This window comes from Ictidomys tridecemlineatus, chromosome 8 (assembly GCF_052094955.1).
Source record: "Ictidomys tridecemlineatus isolate mIctTri1 chromosome 8, mIctTri1.hap1, whole genome shotgun sequence".
Taxonomy (NCBI): Eukaryota; Metazoa; Chordata; class Mammalia; order Rodentia; family Sciuridae; genus Ictidomys; species Ictidomys tridecemlineatus.
Window position 1 is genome coordinate 110,205,025 of NC_135484.1, and position 23,951 is coordinate 110,228,975.

The window sequence follows — 23,951 nt, forward strand, 5'->3', positions numbered from 1 at the left end:
ACTCAACGCTGCCCTGAGCGTAGTACCACGCAGGCGCTAAATCGTCTCTTTGCCAGCTACCCATCCACTTCTAAAAGGCCAATGGGACACACCCCTGGGTCTAATGCGCAAGCGTCGCTATCTCCAACTCGCGGTCGGGTTTCGTTACGCATGCCCGGGCGGCGGCGGGAGAACACGGCCTTACCGCCGGAAGTGCCGCGGCCATCACCACAGAGAGTTAGCTCGCCTAGGTAGCTAGAGGGGCTTGTTTCCGCCCCGCTACAGGGCGGGTGCAGCCATCTTGGGAGCGTGCAATCAAGGGCTGTGGCGGGATTGGCTCCGCTTCGGGGCTCGTCCTTTGCTCCCCACCTAACAGGGTCGGATTCCGAGCCCTTCCCCGCTGGGCGGGGGCGTCCTAACGGCCGACTCCTTTCCAGGTGATGAGTGACCCCTGTACTCACTCTCCCACGGGATGCCAGGACTGACCCCTCCTAGGGTGGGAGAGAGAATGGGAATCTTTAGACTCTTTCCTCCCCCAGTTCCTCAAGCTAGGGAGCGAATCTTCCACGTGAGGCCGCCTTTCCTCGCCCCTCCCTGCGACTCAGCAACGTCCCTGCCCCGAACACTAGTTGCGGCTTAACGGGACTGTGGCTGGGTCCCTGCATTGCATTTATAAGCCAAATCCACTGGAGAAATGCTTTTGCGTCTGCCGAGAAAAGGAGACAATCCTAAATCGTCCTGCTCGGGAGCGGGCTTGGAGAAGCGAGGAGGCGTGTCTGGGACCGCCTGGGCTTCCTCTCCTGGAAAGCGCGAAAAGAGAGCTAGCGGGTCACTGCAGCCTGCGAACCCAGGCGTCTTTCCTTTACCTTGTCCCAGAACAGTGTTCTGCTGCTGAACGAAGTCATATTCAGCAATAAACATTGGGGAAGAAAACTAATAAGTGGGTGGTCAAGGCCGTTTGAATCTTCAGGCTGCTTAAGCATTTTTACTTGCTTTTCCCTCTCATAGCAGAAGAAACATTTAAATTCTGGAAATAGCGACTGTCATGGCCAGCAGTCTTAATGAAGATCCTGAAGGAAGCAGAGTGCGTAACAACTATTAGCTTATCGGTGAACTGAAATTCAGAATAATTGAGGTCAAAAGCATAAACACCTTTTAATTAAACCAATAATTGGATCGTCTGTTTTGTTTCTCTCTAGTTGATTTATTCAAGAAAGACTAATACAGTCCTAGTCAGGGACCAACCATCACTTTTCTTTTACACATGTCTTAATTTTTTGTGGTAAACTTGTTAAATTCTGTGGTTTTGGTTTTCGTTCATATTGCAGGAGGGTTGGGAAGAGGTAGTGGGGGACACAAACCAAAGGATATGAAAAAATAGTTTAGTATTTTTCTGTATCTAATAAAGCATTCTTTCTCTTTGCACATTTTAGATTACATATGTGAAAGGAGACCTTTTTGCATGTCCCAAAACAGACTCTCTAGCCCACTGTATCAGTGAGGATTGTCGCATGGGTGCTGGGATAGCTGTCCTCTTCAAGAAGAAATTTGGAGGGGTGCAAGAACTGTTAAATCAACGTGAGTTTTGCAAACAATATACCTGTTTTTCCCTAGTTAAAAAGCATTTTCTCTTATACTTTATTAAGACATGCATGCAAACAGGATTTCTAATAATTGCTTTTAATTCTTCAGCTAAAGTTTTTCTTTACAAAAATGGCTTCTGGTTTGGACCCTTATCACATCAAATCAGAATTCTTGTAATAGTTTCTAATCTCTATCATAAAACTTCGCTGATAATATTACTCCACTTTTCAGAAACCTTTAATAACTCAAAAGTACTGAGCAAAGTCCATGGGTGTTAGCTTGGCATTCAAGATCTTCTCTTTGCTAATATTCTACCTGATCTTCAAGAAGGAGTTCAGAAACCACCTCCTTCACAGACTCCTTCCATCACTTTTTACTAATGACTTTAAATCAGAGGTATACATTAGAATCTCATGTGGAGCTTCTGAAACAATTTCTCAGACCAAATTCCAGGCTTACTGAGTGTCTACCAGTCATTCTGATTCTGGCTTCAAACAAGAACAGTTTCTTACAGCTTTGTATTGTAGCTATTTACAAAGAGAACACCTTCTCTGATTTGAATACTTACTAACTTTTTAATTTGTTTCTTATAATGCTGAACACAGGTATAAAAGTCATTAGCAAAAAAAAAAAAAGGTCATTAGCAAATGAATATTTTCAGTAATTTAAGAAATAGTACATTCTAAATTGTAAAGCAATAAACTTCAAAGTTTTTTAAATGGTCAGGTAAGGATATATTTGAAATTAGGGGCAAGACAAAAAATGGGTTTTAAAGAAATGTGATTATAAGTAAGCTATCAGTAACAGTATTTGGGAAGGCTGATAAAAGCAAACAGTTCATGGGAGACAGTGGTTTCTTCACAGTTAAATTATTTCTAGTTCTTAGATAAAACTCAAGATTTATAAAGATTAAAACAATCTTAAGAGTGGAAATTGGTGTTTTGGCTTTCCTTTCTATTAAAGAACTGTTTTTTTCTTAGAAAAGAAATCTGGAGAAGTGGCTGTCCTCAAGAGAGATGGGCGATATATATATTATTTGGTAAGATGGGGCCAAATCTTAATACATTCTAAGGATTGGTGAACAGATGGGCTGCCTTGCATTTGTGTTGATTATGAAGCTTCATTCTACACAACAAAGAATATCAAAATGCTTTTGATTTTGTGACAACTCAAATTCAATGGTGCTGGCTACTTGGAGCACTCAGTTAGAAAGGAGCATAAGGCTGCATCCCAGCTCCATGGTCAAGAGTACTGTGCTATGCCCCAAAGTCCTATGTTCTAAGACTAGCAAAAGTTTGTGATGCCTCCTATACTTTATTTCTTAGTCATAGTGATAGAAGCAACAATGTCTCAAAAAACAGAAACCTCAAAGGGTTTTTTTTCCTTATTTTTCCTATATCAGATGCAGTGCCAAGTGTTACCCAGCTCCTCTTTTGCCTGCTGGTAGAGTAAGGAACTCTCCACTTGTCCAAATGCCTTTGCCCCCAGAGGGAGCGTGGCTTCCTTAGTGATGATGGTGGGTGGCTTAGAGCCAACCCACCACATGCCTGATCTGGACAGCATCTGAGTGAGGAGATATCCTAGTTGATGAATTCTGATCTTATAGCTGATGTGATTTTCAGTGTTTTTACTTTGGAAAACTACCACTTCCTCTCTATTCTTTGGTAGAGAAACATAAAAGCAAGCAAGTACAGTTACTAAATAGAGACTTTTAATAGGGAATTTTCAGGTGGTATAGCTTCTTCCTTGTTACAGGTATGCAGCTTATCTTTTGGAAGTGGCACAAAGATTTCCATTTACTTTGCTTAGAAATAATTGGCAATAGACACAGTTTACCAATCTCATGAGTTTCCTTGGGAAAAGAAAGATTTCAAAGGTGGAGTCTGAGTTTCTCAATCCCAGTTTTAGTGAGTTTTTCTGGGGACCTCCTATAAAATGTGGAAGGAGTAGTATGACATTTGCTATTCCTTTTCCAGATTAATTATTCTATAAAAAGCATTTATTCTTTTATTAGGATGTAAAGGAATCAAATGGTTTTTTCATTTTGAGCTAATGAGAATGTAAATCTTTGTGTTCAGATTACAAAGAAAAGGGCTTCACACAAGCCAACTTATGAAAACTTACAGAAGAGCTTAGAGGCCATGAAGTCCCATTGTTTGAAGAATGGAGTCACGGATCTCTCCATGCCCAGGCAAGGAAATCCAGGGCCCTAAATGAAGATTTAATTGGTGGGGTTGACTGTTTTACTCAAAGATGAACAACTTCAAAGTTTAACTGAAAATACAGATTTAAAGAGACAAATTTCCAAACTTTGTATGATCACCAGTGAGCCAGTTGTCTGATTTAGGCCAAGGGATAGCCATTTTCTAGCTTGAGTTGAATGAATCAATATAAACCCACATCAAAACACACGCCTGCCTCAGCCTACTTATAGGGGAGAAACCATTTCCATTCAGTCACATTTATTGAATTCTTGGCATACTTTTCTTGAAGCCTGTTTGCCAAGTAAACTAAAGAATCAACTTCACAGCAAGAATTATTTCCAAACTCTGACCATGGCAATTGTGATTTCCTTCTTGGGCCACTTGTGGTCTCCCAAACCAATTAATCCTGTGTCAAGAAAATTGTAAATTATCATTGCCTTTTACACTGCATGTTTGTTTGTGGTCAGCATGAGTGGTAGCCAGAGGATTTGTCCCTGATGTAACTTCTTAGATATTGGGGACTTATGGGAAGGACAGTGGGTATTCAATGTGTCCTTTATTTCCTTTTCAGGAAGTAGTCCTTACCTCTTTTTTCCCCACTACCCTAGTAGTTTTGCATCAGTGCTGACCATGCATGCAGGTTTATTGCAAGCCTTAAGTTACTTTGCATGTGCTACAGTGTCCCTTATCTTATACTGGTCTTTAATATACTCATGGCTTATGAATCTGAAACTATTTTTTATCATAATTCTTCAGGGACTTAATTATCACATGATGATGTGAAATTAGCAATTTTAACCCCGTCTTGTCCTGAGGGATGTTGAAGATCAATAAAGTAACATCTTGGATGAAAGGTGCTAGGTGATGTAAGTTTCTCACCAGGGTATTGCAAAGACCTTAGTCCTGGATTGCAAGCATTTTGGCATTTTCCAACATTCCATCTTGACCTCCTTTTTTTTTTGCAGAGGTCCTGTCCCTTGTCCCCTTTCTCCTTTTCATTTTCCTTAACATTCCATTATTTTGAATGTATTTGGAAAATACTAGCTGGGTGTGGTGGCGCATGCCTATAATCTCAGCAACTCAGGAGGCTGAGGCAGGAGGATTGCAAGTTTGAGACTTGTAACTTAGTGAAACCCTATCTCAAAATAAAAAATGAAAAGTGCTGGGGATGTGTTTCGGTGGTTAAGTGTCCCTAGGTGCAATCCCCAGTATTTGAAAAAAAGAAAAATGCCAACCTTTTCATATCCATCCATAGCTAGTTTTTATCAGTAGAGAGGTAATGGGACAGTGAATCTCCTGTATCATGGCAGAGTTATACATTTTTAATCTAGCATGAAATAATTGGGAAGTGGTATCTTATTGGGCAAAGAGAAGTGACAGCTATTGGATGTTTGAGCTGTGTAGGAATGGTCTCTGATGACTTCACAGCAAGAATTATTTCCAAACTCTGACCATGGCTGCCTATAGGTGTAAGGCCAAATAACTGCTTTGGGGGGATATAGCCCAAAAGAAAAGGGAAAGAGCAGTCTCCTAGATGCCTTCATCACAGCCAATGGAAATGTTTTATCTTTTTTAGGATTGGATGTGGTCTTGATCGTCTGCAATGGGAAAATGTATCTGCAATGATTGAGGAGGTATTTGAGGCAACAGACATCAAAATTACTGTGTATACGCTCTGAGAGACAAACACTTTCTACGTGTTCATGTTCTCCTGTGTCATTCCTACTTGGCCATAGGACTGAGCAAACTGACCTTAAATTGGGCAGTGGAAAATTTTCACTTTATATTCTGTGTCATAGGCCAATCTTGGGTTGTTGTATTCCAGTATTTGGATTGGGATTCTGGAGGAGGGATAGCTTGGGATATGTTTCTCTGCTTTTTGCTGGAGGTCAGAAGTCTGTAGCCTGATACTGGGCCCAGAACCCAGAAAATTGGGCCTGTGACCTCTGTTCCAGTATGCTACCTGATTTGTTTGGCTGGCCACTAGGTGGCAACATTGATTGTTTCTTTGCCGTTTAAGAGAAATTTCAGGAAGATTGAACATTTGAGTTACTTGTGCATCTTTTGTCATTTGTGCACTTAACTTGGCATTATTCTTGGTGAAATTCATCCTAGGAGAGAATCATGTTTTGTTTGTTAATACAAAATTGAATTCTACATTGTTAACAAGGAATTTGTGACCAAAACGGAAAAATAAATCTCTTTTCCTTGGGGTTCAATGAGGTTCTGTGCTCATATCTGTTCTGGACTTGAGTAGCAGAGGATAGCTGATAACTTAATTTCAGAGTTGGAGGGACCACTGGGAAGAGTATCAAGGTAAGAAACATGAGTGGACAAAAACTATGGATCAGTGCAGTTGGAAGGCAGGTTTTGAATCTCATGGTGAACTCATCCTCTGCATAGATTCTGTGATGGAATATTTCCGAATTTAATCATGACACAGGAAACAGCATGTGTTGAGTGCCTGGTAGAGTGCTTCACACAGAATAGTGACGCAGTAACTCAGTGATCTAAACCAAGTCCTTATGAATATCTTCTGAAAATTATAAAGGCACTTTCTCACAAAGTTTTAATTTGTTGGCAAGGTGGGGTGACAAGTTTGTTTTTAACCTCCCTAGAAAATTCTAATGTGCAGCTAACTGGGATCCCAAGAATACCACTGTAAATATTCTTCTTTTTTTTTTTTTTCTGAAGTTCACATGTCAAGTCTGAACTTTCATAGTGGAAGAATAAAGTTCATGGATTTAAACAATGGCTTGGTATTGGAGCTATTGGGAAAGCTGGGAGGCATATTTGTTTTCCCCTTCTTAGCTATGGTTCTCAGAGTTAAAACAGCCAGACATGCTACTGATTTTTCTCCCAAAGATGAATGCTGGGTTTGTCAGGACTTGCTGCTTTGCTTAGTGTCAAAGAACAACTGGAATTTAGAAGGGGCTTACTGAAACACCAGAAAAGCACTGGTTAAATATAATCTTTGTACTTTAGACTTATGTTCTTATCACATTTCAGCCTGATAGGCAACAGTTGCTAAAAAGTATTTCCCTTTCATATCTCTGTTTGGAGCAGACAGTTCTGCATGTTGTTGGTGAGCAGGGGCAAGTTCATCAGCAAAGAGACCAAGGCTTTTCTTATTTTCTATCTACAGAAAATAAAATTGAAGGGAGAAAAGTGGGGAGAGGATATCTAAATACACAAAATTGAAAATGAAAGTGGGGTGATAAGTAGAAACTTGAAGAATTAAAGTATTTTGTTTAACTCTAGGCTAGGCAAAAGAAATCTTTGTGTCTCCCTAACTCCACTATGATGCTGGGGATTGACCCCAGGGACTTGTGCATGTTAGGCTACCACTGACTACACCTCCACTCCTAGGCAAATAAATCTTAATACTCGGTCAAAACATTGGTTTTCTAGGCTTCCTTTACTTTTAAAAAGATTACAGCTAATTTTTTTCTTGGACTATGAGACATGATTCTTTTAACAAAACCTAGTCTCATCCAGGATTGGCTGTAAGTAGAATTCTGGGACTCAGCAGGGATGTGATAAAGTGTTTTGTCAGTTGCAGATAGTCTTGGGGTCAAATTCCGATGACTTATCACACTTGAAGCCTGGGGAAAGGAGGCATGGCCTGATAATCAAAATGAACACATTATTCTTGGAAACCCAGTTGGAGTTTGGCAAACACCCAGAAGTTCACATGTGAAATTTTGTTTCCATGTAGGACTCAAACCTTTTAAGAAGTAAAACTTTTGACATTCTTCTTCCAACACTATCAAGTATCATGTATTGAATACTCTTACATGATGTATGTCTACACATTGAAGTGCTTTTCATCCTTCTCTTAATCAAGAAGCTAACTGCTTATTCACTGGCAATTGGGATGTTGGTATCTTATAACATTCCTCTGCTTTTTGTTCCACGTTCTGCTATGCTTTTGTCAGAGAAGTGGGAAAGCCCTCATTTACAAGTCACCTCAGGAGAAATTAGTTTAAGAGAGGCAAGTCCGTGGTGGGCAGTGTGAATGGGAAAGTTAGTTCCTGTTGCCTGGGAAGTCCTGGTGTAATCTTCCCTCTCATAATGTCATGGTCTAAGATGTCCTTACACCTGATTCACTTACTGTCCATGGTAACTTCCTGATGCACAAGGTCCTTAAAATATCAGGCCACAGAAAAACCACACTATTTCTTTTATTAATGTTGCTGTTTTTCTTAAAATAAAACAGCCCAATTTAACATAAAATGCATTTCTGGATGTATTTCAAATATCTATACTGTGGGTCTGAAGCCCTATGCCTTAAGCAGCTCCATTGGGGAGTCATTAAGACCTGCAGCCCCACAGATGCCTGGTGCCCATATGTGGTTGCTTTTCTCTTGTTGTTCACTTTCCTGTTTCCCCAAAGCAGCATAAGAGAGACAGGCACAACCTGAATGGATTATAGCAGTGAGAAGTGTATTGAGTCCTTTGAGGGCCTTATCCAGTATGATTAGTTGATGTCAGATGTTGTCCAGCTCCAGATGGTCATATTAGGAAGACAGGCAGGTCCAAGATGGCATATATGTCACTACTGTCTCTTGATGACAGCATGCAGACCTTCATGAAAAAAAAAAAAAACAGATTGTTACTGAGAGCCCTGTAGGTACCAACAAATCCCTGAATCTAGAATTTCTTCTCCATAGTTTTCTGTGGTTCCTGGCTGAGCCAGGATTGGGTTTGTTTCTTTCATTCATATTTTGGTGTGATTTATGCAGGGAAAGGCCCAGAGAAATCTTTAACTCTTCTCTTGGTTAAATATATGGTCAAACATTTTTTTCCCCAAAAGATGAAATAAGAGATAAGAGGCAAATTTTTATTTAACAAATGCTCATTTCTTGGGATGATTTTAAGAGGCAAATCTTATTTAACAGATGTTCATTTCTTGGGATGATTTTAATTAAGCTGGGTTGTTCTTTTGAGCTTTTTAGACTACAACTCTGTTTCATGCCTTTTTAAAAACTTGGTGCATTTCCTTCAGGATTGTGAGCATTTAAATAGAGGCCAGGGGAGCATGTAGTAGACTTAGAGGGCATAGTTTTATATGTACGCTGAAGAAGGAGGCTTATAATGTGGGCAATGTCCCAGTAATACTCTATTTTAAAATAATCTGACTTAGAAATGGACTTTTTCTTCAAACTGGTTTATTTTTTGACTTAAATCAGTATGAGCTACAACCCTCAATTATCCAAAATCATACTACCCCTGAAAATGCTTAATTTTAATGGAAAAAAATTCCCTGAAAAATCAAAACAAAATCCCTGAGGATTGTTAGTTAGGTAGCTAGAAGTGGCCCATGAAAAATATTTAAGAAAGGATAGTAGGGTTAAAATTAAACTATTCTTCATTTCTCTATAGAGTCTATGTTGGGTTTATGATTACAGTGATACCAATTATACTAAAAAAATGTTTCAGGAATTTTGAAAGTTGAACTTTGTATTTTCAGAGGTCACTCTCAGCAGTCTCTCTTGATGCTCACCACTACCTAGAGTAAGTGTCATATTTTCTGTGAGCAGATTACCTCATGCTTTTCCCCAATTGAATTCAAAGACTGAGTCCTTCTTTTTTAAGAAATAACTGAGAATCATGTCTTCAGGAATTGCAGATGCTCAGCCTGAGAATGAGCAAGTGCCCTATGTGTGTGCTTAATAGAAAACACCTGCCAACAGCAAGCTCCAGAACATTGATATTTCCTGAATGTGTCTATAAAGCAGCATCTCCTCTTAGGGGTATTAGGAGTGAGAATCACCAAAAAAAAAAAAAAAAAAAAAAAAAAAAAGAATTAATAGAAACATGCTGCTTTCATCTTTTACTAATATGGGAGTTGTTTGAGAATTAAAGTTGAGTATGAGGGTGGTTAAATACCCATCTCTATCATCAGAGGTTTTGATCAGTAACTGTGGCCTTGTAACGGGTCTCAGTTCAGTCATAGCATTTCTGTGGGAGCAAACTAGATCAGACAAATTTTTAAAAAAGATAGTAAAGGATCCTTTACCCTCTTTCCTGAGGATAATTGGCCTGTTTCTGTAAGAGTCTAATTTACCCTCAGCAAGAGGCCAAATTGGCCTTAATTGTGTCCTAATTATTTGCTTAAATAGCTAATCTTTACTTCCAGTTCTCATATCACCTCTTGATATCTATAGGAGGCTTCTTCTGAGCTGCCACCTAATTTATAAACATCTTTTTAACCCTTTAAACATTCCTCTATAAACCAGTTTGTGGCTGTGTTATCCTGATTCTTGCATTCAGCATTTTCCAATGCTGAGATCTTCTCAATAAGGAACATGTTCTTGCATTAGGCATTCATGCAGCAATTATTGATCTCCCTCAAAGCATAACCATTTGCTTGAAAACATAAAAGCAGGTCTGGCCAAAACCAAAAGCTGACTACAAATCCACTTGGGAATTTCAGAATTACCAAAAATGAAAGAATTGCCCCTAAAGAATGAAAAACCTGCATTAAAGAAAAGCAGATGTGTAGACTGCAGGCAGCTTGGGAGCAGAGTAAGCCTGGATCCATGCACAAGAGGGCGTGCTTGAAGGACTTAAATATCTTCTCTGCTGTTGTTCGGTAAGTGGCCCTTGTGCCATCTAAATCTTACTGAAGTTTCATCTGTCTCAAAGCTTTAAGATCCCTTTCAACCTTGTTTTTCCAAGTTATAGGAAGTTAGTTTGAAATAAAAGGATAGAAAAGAGAAAAGATTTTGGCACAAAGATTCAGAGGTAAGAGAAAATGAAACAAAATGTTTTAAAACCAACCAAAAGCAGAGAAGCGCAATCCTTCCAATGCAGATTAAACATTGTGCCACTCATTCTACCTGACCTCAGGTCTTATTCAAGTGAACGGTTGGTGGAAAAATGGTGCCTTGCAACCAGAAGAACTCACATGAGGCCGAGCCCAGCTGCCTACTTCAGGATGTCTGCCAACTTCTCCTCATAGTATAGGAAGTTCTCCTGAATGTCCTCCCAGGGCTCGAAGGCCTTGGATTGACCCTCTTCTTGCTCCACAAAATTCTGCCAGATGTACTCGAAATCCTGGGGCTTCATGATACGCAGTTTGCAGCCAGCCTCCTTCAGTTTCTTCAGAGCAGTCTGGATCTCTGGTTCTTCCCACATGAAGAGTCGCCCCACCAGAATGAGCAGGCGCAGGTTCTTGGTCTTCCCAAGGGTTTTGATAATGCGGTCAGCGCAAGCTGCACAGGGACTAGAAGACACATACCAGGTGACATTGTACCGCAAGGACGGGTCAAAGGTGGGCAGGATGGTGTTGAAAAAGGCTTCCTCTGCGTGGGCAGCTGCATGCTCATCCTCTAGGTATCCCCGAGATGCCTGGACTTGGCCTCCCTTGCCCTGCGCTTCAACCACATAGCAGAGGAAGGTCTTGTTCCGCCCAGAACTGTACTCCACATTCCGGAACTGAAACTTAAAGAAGTTGACAGGCAGCCGCTCCCTGTAGGTAAAGGAGACAAAGGGACAAGGAAGGAGAGAGAGAATGATGAGTTCTTGTGTCTAGAACCAGCCTAGAGTAGGTAGATCTCCAAGACATCCACTCTTACCAAAAATAGGTCTTGCCTATGCTAATGACAATCATAAAAAAGCATGAAAGAACCCAGAAGTGTTTACCTGGAGGGAGGGAAAGAATTTGGATTGGGTTTATGTTCTGGTCACCTCACTAGGAAGGATCCTCAACACTTTCCACCATCTAAACAGCACATCTTAAATCAGTGAACCCTTAACCTGACTATACTTTCAAATCACAAGGAGGACTAAGCCTGGATCCCACACCAAATCAATTAAATCAGAATGTCTAGAGAGAAGTCCCAGGCATCAGTATGTTTTTAAAACTCTAGAGAATTCTAATGTGTGTCTAGGATTGACAAGCAGTGTTCAAATAGCAATTTTACCAAGTAGCAAGTGTGTTAAATTTCTCATGACAGAGCAAAACAAAGATTTTGCAAAGCATTTCATGCTTTCATTTCTCCTTGTAGCTCATGTAAATTGCATTTTGAGCGCGGAATGGCCTAGGTCTTGTAGTATGCTTGTAGACTGTTTCTCAAGTCTGTCTTTTCCTTCAGGTGAAAGGATTGTCACATGGTCTATGTGAGAATTGCTACCTGTGAGACAAGACGGCCCAAGGATACCTTGGGATAAGCAAGCTTGTGTGTAGTATTGAGTCATTCCAGGGTCATGAAAGATGTAGCCACTGCCATCCAGATGCTTATAGTCCAGCAGCTAGATTCTAGCTGGCCCAAGAAGGCAAAAAATAAAAGAGCTGAGAGCATTAGAAAACTGCTAAAAGTGGAGAGGTAGACTAGAGAACCTATGGTATTAAAACTTTCACCTTGATTCAATCAGGAGGCAGCAGAGAACTGTTACCAGTTTTTTAGTAGAAAAGCATTTAAAAGTGACATCCACAGCAGGTTACTATGGCCAATGGAGTGTAGCTGGGGTGAAAAAGTGACTAATCTTCTTAGGACACCAAACTTAGTGACAAGGAGTTCAGGTGTCCAGTGGCTTCAAAGAGGAGAAGGATGATTAGAAAATTAGGAAGAGGCCAGGTTTTTAATAGTAAGAAGGAGACAAAAAAGGAGAAGAGTTACAGAGGGCGTCAGAGTATTTCTGTATATGTGTGTGTTTTTCTAAAATAGGAAAAATCTGTGCAGGTGTGAAGGTCAAGGAGAATGAGGAGGTTTTAATAGGAGGGATTGATTTTCAGAAGTAAAGGAGGGATGAGTACCAACTAGAGATGCCGAATGTATTTCTTTTTAAAAGTATAATCTCTGAGCTGGGGATGTAGCTCAGGGCAGAGCACTTGCCTACCATGCACAAGGCCCTAGGTTCCCTCCATGCTCAGCATAGCCAAACAAGTAATCTCTGTGCCTTCCCGAGAAGATAACTGTGGCATCACTAACTCACATGCCCTGTCTCCACCCTTTCTTATTCCCCAGAAAGGTCACCAGACTCCCTGGGCTACAGGGGAATCCCTGGTATCCTAGAGCCTTGGCTGCTTAAGGGTAACAGCAGATGCCAAGAGCTGACCTGAGTTGTTTCCTTGCAGGATTCCCTGCCCCCACTCCATCACCAAATTTTTTCTACACAAGTTTCCATGTCTCTTGCTGTCAGGTTAAGTTTCCACTGTGGAGATGAATGTGTTTGAGGACCCAGCCCCAGAATCCCTTCAAGTACTATACTTAGCTGTCTAAGCCCCTGTGTCCCTAGTTGCAGGTGTTTATTATTTACTTAACATTTTAGCAGAATAGATCACCTGATGTTTCCTCTCTCCTCTTTCAGTCCCTGCTGAAAATTCACTTACCCCGAGCTCTTCCTAGTTACTCCACCTGCCTGCTCCTGAATTCTACAAGTTGCTCAGGGGTCCTATCACTCTCTGGAGTATATTTTGCTCCTGAGAAGTACAGAACTCATCTTTTTAGCCCAAACCCTTGTCTTATTCCTCAAAGTCTTTTGCCAGGCCACACTCCTTTCTCCAGGTCAATGCAGAGCCACCTGTATGAGAGATTCTCCAGTGGAATCCTTGGAAATATTATCATTACTTGGGGACTTCAGCAGTAACTCCCTGTGTGGTCCCTCAGGTTTCTTCTGGAATCTCCCAAAGCATTGCTCCACTTTTGCTAAGTGTAGTTCAGCCAGAAGCATGAATTTGGCTGCATACAACTGCAAGTTTGGCTGGGTAGTTGTGAGAAGTCTGCTTCTCTCTGCCCCACTAAAGTTCTAACATTTTCCCTACCTCTTCCCTAGGCAAGAGGAGAAGAATCAGAAACCTGAAACCCAAGCAGGGAGAAGAAAGGTCATCTCTCTATAAATATCGTTTTCTGACCCCTCTGGCCAGCAGCCCCAGAGCCGTTTCTGTCCCTCAGCGGGGCCCTCTGGAAGAGGTGCTGGAGGAGAAGAGCTTTCAATGGGCAAAGGAAAGGCAGGGAAGATTTGGCTTTTAGTCTTTCCTTTGGACTTGCCCAGAGACTGAGCTTGCTTGGCATCTCGATGGGCTTCTTGGTCTTCCAGAAGGAGCATGAGGGTCAAGTGAGGTACTCTGGGCTTCCCACAGACTAAAACAGCCATGTCCTGGAGGGAATCCAGGAGAACAGAGGTAGGGGAGGTCTGACATTTCTGCAGCAAGCTGGACAGCATGGCCACCTCAGGTGATTTTGTGGAATCACAAGATAGGTCAACACTATTATGCTCACTGGTGGAAGAAAGGACATAGAGACACCTACCTTCTTAATCACAAACGATGTTTTCTAAAAACATGATATGCCTAGGCATTATATCTACTTACACCTTTTTTTTTTTGATCCCCAGCAGATAATTTCACTATTAAAGGAGTGTATGTGTGCAGGGGGTGCATTCTATCTGTGGTGTGTGCATGTACATGTGTGTTGGAGTGGTGTGACCAAGAGATGATGGTAATAGATCTCCCTCCCTCTTCGTTCAGTCCCTTCTTCAGGAACAGAAACCACCATTATATGATTCCTGTTTCCTTCCTTCAGCTTCAGGCAGCACTTAATTTAGGCATCGTTTTCTCATGTTTTCTGCATACAAGGCCATGGGCATTATAATTATCTAAGAGGAAAACCCAGAATCCTAATATCTAGCAAGAATTTGGAAGATGGTCTGCTTGAAGGAGGGAGAAGAGCTGTAAGTACGTCTTTTTCTCAGGTTTGCATTTTAAAAGTTTGCATTTCCAAAGTAGAAATCTGTATTATGAAAAGGGGCAACCTGGAGGGCAGTAGAAGATGGTCTAAAATGAAACGATTGCTTCCAGATAACTCTCAGAGTGGAAAACCTACTCACAAGGGATTGAACATTGACTCATTTCACCTCACTAGACCTGCCAGTGACCTGTGTGGAAGATGTAGCCTTGCTCTTTTCTTCAGTTGCCTTCTTTTTCAGACTACTTTCAAAGTGGATGCCAAGGAGTAAGCCTAGTCAGGGAGAGGAGTGTGGCGCAGAGGCAGAGGGTTATAGAGCTGAGGAGGGAGCTGTAGACTCGCAGGACTGGATGAGGATCTGCCCTAGGCAAGCCCTTCTCCCCAGGAGGTACCATTTTTGCACATAGCTTTGACCTCCTACCAACCCTCCACACAGGCCAGGGTGGCAGTTGGTGGGCTGTCTTCTTCACCCATCATGCTCCAGAGGCATCCCTTCTCTAGATGCTGCCTCTTCTCTCTGTCCCTCATTTGGCCACAGGAAATTCCTGGTAGCTCAAGAAGTGGTTGAAAGAAGACTCACTCCATCTGCCACTTATCTCTGTTTTGTAATAATCCCATTGATGATAGATTTTGCTTTTTGCAAAAACATACACAATACAACTAGCAGGGTGCTGCCAGTCACTCCTTGCTGGGATGGGGGAATGGGGAGACAACCTACCATGGTGCCTCAGAGCACCCCTAAGCTTCCTGCAGGCAGAGCTAGGCATGCACCAGGAGAATTCTCATCTAAACCCAGCACCACCAGGTCCCCAGACATCCTGAGCTTCTCTATGCCAGAAGATCTTTCCCCATCACAGATCTAGCAGAGAGACTAACACATAATAAATATTCATTCATTAGTTCATTCATTTATTCAGGAAATATTTGTTGAGTACCTATTAGGAGACAGGTGCTAAGGATAAAGCAGAAAAAGACAAAGTCCCTGCTCCCTGTGGGGTAAATATTACTATTGGGGGGAAATGGGCAGTAAATAGCAATTCCTACTCAGTAAATATTTGTGAATGTAAAACTAATCCTCTTTATGGCTTTGGTTGCGGTGGGATGCTTTGGAATCAGACAGTCCTGGGGTTCTTGCCCTTCTATTAGTTGGGCAAATTACCTAGCCCTCTAAGGTTTAGCTTCCTTATCTGAAAGACTGTTATCCAGCCTTTTAGATTGTGAACAATGGTAGAATCTCAATAAATTAAAGCTAGTATTGATGGACAGTGCCTTTTCCAAGCTCAAATCATATCTTTTAGAGATTCATTTTAATTAATTTATTTTTGTGGTACTGTGGCTTGAACCCAGGGGTGCTCCTACCATTGAGGTTTTGTTTTGTTTTGTTTTGTTTTTTAATGAATCACATTCTCACTAAACTGCCAGCTTGAACTTTTGATCTTCCTGCCACAACCAAAGCTATGGGATTCCAGGGGTGTGCCACCACACTTGTCCTAGAGCTCTATCTCCTGCATTACCAAACCTTTCCTTTTTCTTCACTTCCTCTCACTTCTAGCAGTTGGAGTGGTGTACTGCTAAGTATTTAACACCCAACTCTGTAAGAAAGAAAGAAAAAAAACAACAACCCCGATTTCTAACCTTTTCTGATTTTTGTAATGTAATTACTTCTGCTATGGAGAAGTCACTGAACATAGAATAGGGAAAAGATACACATGATCACCTTTCAAGCCAATAGGAGCTAGTTTCACTGCAGTTTTAGGCCTTTTTCCAGTACTATCCACCATGTTGCTTTATTAATGTGCTTAGGTCTGCTTCATCCTGAGCACCTTATTCAATCTGAAGCACTGCAGTCATCTCTTTTCCTTACCAGCTACCCCTTTTTTCGGACTATTCTCTGAAAAGCCATCTCTCTTCTACTGGTTTCCAGCCCAAAAATACAGGGAGTATTTTAGATCCATACCCTGAGGGAGTCCAGGCTAGGAGAGGACTGGCTTTGCTGGTCCCTTGGATTTCTGGGCATGTAGAAGGGAAAACTGTTTCCTCCCCCTGTCCCAGCAACAGTCATAGCTCCACCTCTGGGCTATTTTAAGCATCTGTTTACCCAGAGGGGCCAAGGAAACAGATCTCCACAGCTGTTGCTTGTGGCCAGAAAAGACTCAGGCTCCACCTTCCACCTGAAATGCGCTCAGAGTGTGCAGAAAGCTGCTTGCTTTGCCTGTTTCTCTGAGCCTTGGGTCATGGGAAGCCTCTGACCCTCACTACCTTACAGATGGACCCAGAATGATAGGAGACAAGTGGCAAAAATGAAATCAAGTAAAAAGAGACCAGTGGCCAAGAAACTTGACTGGTGGTCAGAAGATCTGCCCCTTCCTGGTTCTGTGGCCTTGAACATGTCACAAAGTCTCCCTGAGTCTCAGTTTCCCCTGCTGTAAGGGGCATTAATCAATCTCCCTCTCCTAGCATCTGCTGAGGATTTGAATGAGCTCATTCACTTGAAAGCATGAGTGATTTTAAAGCCCTGACAAATGTCAGTTACATCAGAGGACTTAACCCTCAGGACCCACTTCCACGGGACCCAGAGCATGTTCATCTCGATAGTCTAATTTAGCTCCTGTGCTAGGGAGAGCACAGTGCTGCATGCAGTAGGGTGTGTGTGAGCAAAGACAGCGTGGCTTAGCATGCTGAGGTGTTAGAAAAAGGATCTTCCACAAGAGCCCCTGGAATTGAGGACGCCCCTGGCCTGGTTGCCCTAGGCTTTCCCTGTGTCTATATTAGTCTGTGCCCAGCTGCTCCCCTAATCCTAGGATGAGGGTACGATTAGCTGGTTGAGCATGGGCAAACGGAAGTATGAGGGCTACTCACACCTCAGGAACTAGGCTGCATTTTCCCTTAGGCTCCTTTAGAAATCAGAAAATATCTGAGCTAGAAGGGGTCTAGAAGTCAACTAGCATAACTTTCTCCAGTTAGAAATGATAAAACCAAGACTGGAAAATCACTTGTCAAGCATCAAATAGCAAGTTCAAATTACCACCCAGGGCTCCTCCCACCCTTGAGGGCATGGTGCCTCCATTCTTTCTGAAACTTCTCTCAGTGGGGTGCCCACTCTGCCTGTGCACGGTGCTGGAGCCCCCTGTGAAGGAAATCCTGGACCTGGAGAAAGTGTTTTCCTTTCGAAAGGATTCTTAAAGATTCAGCAGGATCTTTCTCTATAGAAAGAGAGGGGAAAGGAGGAAGACACTTGATTTTATTCCTAGAAGTGGCACAATCACAGGACAGAGGGACCTTGTTCATGGCTCCCCTCTGGAGCCTCTAGACAGTTTTCTCAGCCTCACTTGAGCTGAGCTCATTGGAACAGCTCTCTGTCCAGAAGTCCCTGGCTTGTGTTATCTGTGCTGTGATTTTTTCCCTAGGGAGGGGAGCAGACAGCCTCTGGGGAGACTCAGAAGAGACTTAACAAGGTGAAAACTGTTTCTCACTCAACCTTGGAAAAGGATAGATCTGCCTTAAAATCTTCTACTCCAGAGAGAAACTCTAAGAAAGTGCCAGAGACATAAACATAGAGGAGAGACCTACTCAGAAGCAGAGCAGAGAGATGAGGTGTGTGGTGGTGGTGGTGGGGGCGGGGGAACATGACTTTGGGGCATCTTAAAATGTGCAAGTCTTACCAAACTTCTTGGGAATAAACCTCTCTTCAGAAAGGCAGGTGACTCCCAATATTAGGAGGCCATAGTGGCGGTTTCATATTTGGGTGCTTGCCTCCAAAGAGTTCCTCCCCTTCTCCTGAGAGAGCCCAAACTGGTGCCCAAGAGGCCAAGACATTCCAAAGACCCCTTCCAGGTACACAGGTGCCTTCTCCCAGAGCTGTGGCTAACCCTGACCTCTGCTCTTACATACTAACTGTCCATAGCCTGCCGCACGCCTAAAATCTCCTAGGGAGGAGGACCCAGGCCCATGTCCAAGTCTCACCCTGTGACGATCTCAAAAGGCGGCAGCTCAATGAGCTCCTTCAGCTTCTCGGGGTTCTCCAGGTCGTCCAGGTCCTCCCCATTTTGGGAGGCCGGTGCAGCAGCCGCAGCAGCCTCTTCTTTCTGGGCCATAGAGGGGCTGTGGTTCAGGAGTTACTGAGAGAGGAGAGGCTACGGGTCTGGGCCAGGGCCTGGCGGCAGAGTCCCAAGCAGCTGTCAGCAGCTAAGTATGGCTGGGGATGACGGAAAAAGGACCTGGCTGGCCAGGCTTTGTGCTTGTGTCCCTCAGTGACAGGCTTTATAACCAGGGCCTCCTGCCCCTCCCCCCCAGGCCCTCTCCCTCTATCTTTTTTTAATTGAGTGACAGAGGGTGCCAGGGTGGGGGAATGGAAACTCTGGCCATTACTATCCCTATCTATCAGTCTGAAAAGACAGGAAGCTGGCAGGTAGGCATGGGAGGCCTGCTCTTCCCTGCCTTCCTCTCCCTCTGCCCTTTGTTTCCAACCTCCCCAGCTCATGGGGGAGATTGTGAAAGGGCCACGGGGCAGACATCTGGAGATTAGGAGGAAAAGCTCAGAGTTTGAAGCAGGCTGTAGAGGGGGTGGTTGCAGAGAGCCCAGCCATTTTCACTGGGGGAACCTGGCTTCAGGGAGGAAGAGTCCCAAGGAGAGGTAGGATAAAAACATGATTTGGGAAGAGTGTGTAAATTGTGACTCAAAGGGAGTAGATGCTACTTTGGCTTTTGTGAACCCACGATGCCATGGCCAATGGAACAGGAGTGACAGGAGCTGCGCATTGACCAAGATTTTAAATGGGCCTGGCGGTGAGTTTAGTGGTCTACACACGAGATCAGACTTAACGTCCTACTGCTGTGGGAGACCATGTGTGCTATACCCATGCTGCACACGGGGAGACTCACAAACATTCAGCCTGCCTGCGATGCTCCCTCTCAGTCAGTCCTTGATTCATTTAACAAATATTTAACTGAGCATCTGCTCTATGCCAGGTGTTGTTTTAGTATTGAAATGATGGCAAAGAACAAAGCAAATGAAAGTCCCTGCCCTCATGGAGCTTGCAGGGGTTGGATGATAAATAATATAAGTAAAATATTTATCTTTATGATGTTTGGTGTTGCTAAAGGCTAAGGAGAAAAGACAGGGAAGGGAAGATAAAGGGGCAAGGTGTGAGACTGCTTTTTCATAGGCTAGCCAGAGAACAAGAATTGAGATAAGATCTGAAAGAGGCAAGGGAACTAATCATAAGGATCTCTAAAGGGAAAGCTCAAGTTCCTAGGAGAGAAGCAAATGCCCTGAGGTGGAATGTTCCTACTGTGTTTGAGGAACAAAGGTAGCAAAGGCTGCAGAGTCCTAGGAGAGAAGGCAAAAGAGGGGATCAAGATCTAAGGAGACTGGGCCCCTGTGGACTCTTCCAAGGATCTCGGCTTTTTCTTTGGGTGTGAGATGGGAAGCCATTATCCCTGAAGAGATTAAACACATGCTCCAACTTAGTTTTTGCAGGATCCCCCTGGCTGCTTGATTGAGATCGGGGCAGTGGTGGGAAGGAGCAATAGCAGAGACCAGTTAGAAGCCTGCTGAAACTGCAGAATGGAAAAGCAAAAGCCCTTGAGCTAAAAGGCAGTAGAAGATGGCCAGTTTGCAGCTCACCTGACTGGCGCTTCCCGGGGTCATAAGTCTTCATGTTTGGGGCAGTGTAAACTCAACACTAGAACATTCTCGGGAAAATGAAAAGGAGGGATCAGGGTCATCTGCAGGTTGAAATGAGGAATGGAAAAACACTAGGAAACTGGCCTGAACATAGCTTCACTTGGGGTTGGACAGTGCTAAGAACATAGGGTACCTTTCCAAGGGTCTGCCTAGGAGCAGCCGAGACTGTTGGTTACGGAGGACTCCTGCCTCCAGAGAGTTCCGAGCAGCATGGTGCAGGGTTTGTAGGGTGCCTGGTCACTTATGCTCCCTCCTTATTGTCTAGGCATAACCCTTTGACTCCCCAAAGTATCTCAGTGTGGACAGTGAATTATATGTCACCCTGCCTGTTACTAATTCTTGTCCAGAGATTATTTTGTAGCCATTTTCCCAAAGGAATCAAGCACAGGGTAGAGGGAATAGTGCCCATGTCCACCATGAAAAGATAGTAGCAACTGGTGAATAGCAAAGAATATTTATCATCACATAAACTCACAACATTTAATTGCGAAGAGTTTACTTCATCCTTTTATTTAATGACACAAGGGCTTCTGTGTGTAGTAAATACCAAGAATACAGAGATACATGAGCAGGGACTTACAGTCTTTATGACACTTGGGGGATTGACCTCACCCCAGGCTCTCATGGGTGTGGATGATGCCCTCATTTTGCACATTAGGCATCTGAGGCAAAATGATTTGTACAAGATCACCAAGGATTTGAGTCCAGGCCTTCTGAGTCTATAAGTTCAGCCTGATTTCCAGGGCTAATGAACATCTCTGACACTTTTGAATCAGGAGTCCTTCCCCTTAGTTGATGCGCTTGGATCAACTAAGGACAAGGAAAACTCTCTGACAGGAAGACTCCTGTCAGTTCACTCTTCCTGGTAGGGATGGGGTCGTTCCTGAGGGCAAGTTTTTACTTTTTTTTTTTTTTTTTTTTTGGTGTGGGGGATCAAACCCAGGACCTTGTGCACTCAAGGCAAGCACTCCACCAACTGAACTATAGCCCAGCCCAGGTTCTTACATTTTGGCTTTCAGGTATACCCTGGATTAGGAGGAAAAACAGTTCATGTTCACAATCCTATCTCAGCCTCTGATTCATGTGATCTTGGCTAAATTGCATCTCTGGGCCTCAGTTTTCCTCCCATGACATGGGCTAACTGCTGCTGTCGCCTCCAGGATGGTCAAAAGAATCAAAGTGAAGGATAAGGTTGGGGGGATGGCAAAGACCACAGAGCACAGGTAAGTGGTGGTGAGCTTTCTGACTCTCCTAATAGTTCTGAGAGACCCTGGGAGAGGGCGCAGAGGGAGTCCCTGACTGTTCTCCCTGAAGAGATGATCCTTGCCCCCACCATACCCCTGGATAGTTTTCCTATAACTCGTGGGAAAGTGCCTTGAGGCTGATGACTGACAGCTTCCTTTTCCACAGCACCTCCTGTCATGTCCCCCCGGCATCCCTGGAGGCCCTCTGACCTGCTCTGGCTATTTATGGCTCCTCCTGTAGACCTAAATTCCTGGCTCTCCTTTCCAAGTCAGACCAGTTCCCCCCACTGGCCCCAGAGTTACAACAGCTAATCTGGGGGATCAGGTGCCAAGATCCTGGCTCCTCCCCCTGCAGCTGCTACTACACTCTTTGGGGGGCTGGGTGCCCTGTCCCTTACCCCTACCCCTGTTGGGGAAGGTTCTATCAATGTCCTCCTGCCCAGGAGGAAACTGAGCAATGAGGTATTTTATTCAAGGTCACACAGGATCTCAGTGGTGTGCTGGGGTTTGAACCTAGCCTTTTCCTCCTGCATCTTATGCTGCCTGGACCTCAGTAACAAGGAGAGCAGTGAACTGACATTAACACAGCCCTGGTTGCTGGTCGGACAATACCCTCAGCACCGGCACATTAATTCCTCCACTCTTCACAAGGATGTTTGGGGTAGGTACTGTTAGAATGCCCATTTTACAGATCTTGGATCTGCGACCTAGAAGTTAAGTGGCGTGCCACTAGTGAAGCAGAGTTATTTGTTTCCAGTGTCATGCTCTTGACCCCTTTACCGTTCAGTCCCTACCCTACCAGGATTCCTGAGGCCAGTTAGTGAGGAGGGGAAGAAGGAGCTGGGGCAGCTGGAGAGGCCCGACAGGAGCTCTTGCAGGGAGAGCAGTCTCTGGCAAGTATTTGATATTGAGGGGTACGTGTGTGTGTCGGGGATATAGGGATAGCGACACCACATGACTGTGAGTGGGGAGAGAAAGCTAACAGAACTCTCCCAGCATTTCTCTGTGGGCTCCTGTCCCTGAAGGAACTGGGTGAGACCCTGGATAGTTGCAGCCAGCCACTCCCTGTCCCATTTTTTTCCATGATTATTTCAGAAAACATTCAGGAGCTCTCTTGGTGGATGAAAGGGAGGGGATGAGGTCAGACCTGCCTGTTCCTTGGGCCTTGGCTAGATGTGAAGCAGAGAGGCCAGGAAAAGGGCTAATGGAAAATAGAACCTCAGAGGAAAGTTTAAATTCTCACTCTGAAAGAGGATACCTTGGGGGTGCATGGTTGGAGTCAGTGCTTTATGTGCAGGGACAGCTGGAACCCCAACAGAGTGTTGCCCCAGAGACAGCTCGGGCATGCCTGCCCCTTCGGTCACTACTGAGACAAGGTACACAAACAACAGGCTACGGGCACCAGACACCCCTGGCGGGCAAGAGTCTGCCCCCTCTGGAAACCACTTTGTTGACATAAACACGGGGTGTCCAGGACTTTAAGCCACCTTGGCCAGGGACAGGGAAGAAGGCCAAGGGTCTCCCAGAATCTGAGGCTGGGATTGGCTAGGGCACCAGAATCACAGGGTAGACCGGGTTTTTCAATCTTCAGTAAAGGACACAGCGCTTGCCTTCCCTTGTAGAACACGCTGCCCTGGGAAAATGGTGACACCCAGGACTCTAATGCTGGTCATGGTGATCCTCCATTCAGCAGCCACTCCTGGCTCTGCCCAGCTCCCTCAACATTATCTGGCTTGAGTCTTTGAAGAAAGTGGTCTGATAAGAATCTGCCCATTAAGGTGACTAATAGGGTTCCTTTGAAGGAGTGTTTATAAGGCCAACAGACCTATAGGGACAAAGTATAAACTCTGCAATCAACTTTTGAGAGAATTCCAGCCCTTAAAATGAGTAAATTGTTGGAGTGGATCCAAGTACAAGAGTAGGGGGCTTTTCTGGTGCTCCTCTGAGTGGACAATTTCTTTGTGGGTCCGGGGACCTTGTAGACATAGACACTAGGTAAAGAATGAGACCCTGAATAGACACTGTGGAGGCCTCTCGTGGCTTGCACACTAGAAGAGGGGACCTGAGCTTATGAAGGATCTTAAAAAGCTGGAGGGCAGAGGGGGTCTTGGAGGGAAGGAAATGTTTCAGGGGCTCAAACTGAGTATAGAAGAGGAAGCTCGGGGTCTGAGGGAGTCCCAAACAAGTCCAGCTGTAGATTGAGTACTTAATGAGCTGCTAGTGAGGATCAACAGTAAAATCCTTACAAAAGGGTCTCGGGCTTGATTCCTGGCACTACAAGAAAGGGGAACTCTGGGAAGATTCTGAAACTGAGCTTAGGGTATAGGAGAGCCTCAAGAGATAGACTGGGTGGTAGCCACCCACAAAGGAAGATGTGATTTTGGAGCCTGGCCCAAGCTTGATAATGAGGAGGGTGGCCTCTGTGCCATCAGCTCTGCCTGCCAAGGGTTGCAGGAGCCTGAAGTGCACTTCCTGCGCCTGCCTCCTCCCAGCCCAGCTGACTGACCTCTGCCCACCGGATGTACACCTACAAGTCTGCTATCTTACCTCTCCTCTCTTA

The 23,951-nt window shown here is 44.0% G+C and overlaps 3 protein-coding genes across 12 annotated transcripts in view; 2 read left to right on the top strand and 1 right to left on the bottom strand.

Annotated features, from left to right (window-relative positions):
• Nucleotides 1-90: 90 nt before the first annotated feature.
• Nucleotides 91-5,986, top strand: Oard1 (O-acyl-ADP-ribose deacylase 1). Of its 4 annotated transcripts, none has more exons than XM_040282614.2 (6): nucleotides 91-230; nucleotides 988-1,063; nucleotides 1,413-1,557; nucleotides 2,544-2,602; nucleotides 3,642-3,754; nucleotides 5,344-5,986. In XM_040282614.2, the coding sequence occupies exons 2-6, from the start codon at nucleotides 1,025-1,027 to the stop codon at nucleotides 5,444-5,446; spliced, it is 459 nt and encodes a 152-aa protein (XP_040138548.1). In that variant the 5' UTR covers nucleotides 91-230; nucleotides 988-1,024; the 3' UTR covers nucleotides 5,447-5,986. The 4 variants fall into 4 exon arrangements, with proteins under 4 accessions (XP_040138548.1, XP_077876189.1, XP_005318778.1 ...); XM_078020063.1 differs by having other exon boundaries at nucleotides 92-230; nucleotides 991-1,063; XM_005318721.5 differs by lacking the exon at nucleotides 91-230 and adding an exon at nucleotides 238-416 and having other exon boundaries at nucleotides 991-1,063.
• Nucleotides 5,987-7,935: 1,949 nt separating this feature from the next.
• Apobec2 (apolipoprotein B mRNA editing enzyme catalytic subunit 2) lies at nucleotides 7,936-18,700 on the bottom strand. The gene is made up of 3 exons (XM_005318722.4): nucleotides 18,425-18,700; nucleotides 10,681-11,244; nucleotides 7,936-8,354 (listed from the first exon to the last, which is right to left on the bottom strand). Exons 1-2 carry the CDS (start codon nucleotides 18,553-18,555, stop codon nucleotides 10,701-10,703), a joined length of 675 nt encoding a protein of 224 aa, XP_005318779.1. The 5' UTR covers nucleotides 18,556-18,700; the 3' UTR covers nucleotides 7,936-8,354; nucleotides 10,681-10,700.
• Unc5cl (unc-5 family C-terminal like) overlaps nucleotides 11,239-23,951 on the top strand; it is a 34,420-nt gene continuing 21,707 nt past the window's right edge. Inside the window, exons 1-3 of one of the 7 annotated variants that reach the window (XM_078020053.1) lie at nucleotides 11,239-18,055; nucleotides 21,167-22,052; nucleotides 22,179-23,169. The gene's annotated coding sequence lies outside the window, so the exon portion shown is untranslated. Of the gene's footprint in view, nucleotides 18,056-21,166; nucleotides 23,170-23,951 lie in introns of all 7 variants that reach the window. The other 6 variants (XM_078020052.1, XM_078020056.1, XM_078020051.1 and 3 more) reach the window with 6 other exon arrangements.

What these genes read in the sequence shown, in the direction of transcription:
- Oard1 (XM_040282614.2), top strand. Translation starts at nt 1,025, where the DNA reads ATGGCCAGCAGTCTTAATGAAGATCCTGAAGGAAGCAGA. An exon ending in GCAAGAACTGTTAAATCAAC is followed by an intron (nt 1,558 to 2,543) that starts GTGAGTTTTGCA and finishes TTTTTTTCTTAG; the next exon opens with AAAAGAAATCTGGAGAAGTG. An exon ending in GGCGATATATATATTATTTG is followed by an intron (nt 2,603 to 3,641) that starts GTAAGATGGGGC and finishes CTTTGTGTTCAG; the next exon opens with ATTACAAAGAAAAGGGCTTC.
- Apobec2 (XM_005318722.4), bottom strand. Translation starts at nt 18,555, where the DNA reads ATGGCCCAGAAAGAAGAGGCTGCTGCGGCTGCTGCACCGGCCTCCCAA. An exon ending in CCTTTTGAGATCGTCACAGG is followed by an intron (nt 11,245 to 18,424) that starts GTGAGACTTGGA and finishes CTTTACCTACAG; the next exon opens with GGAGCGGCTGCCTGTCAACT.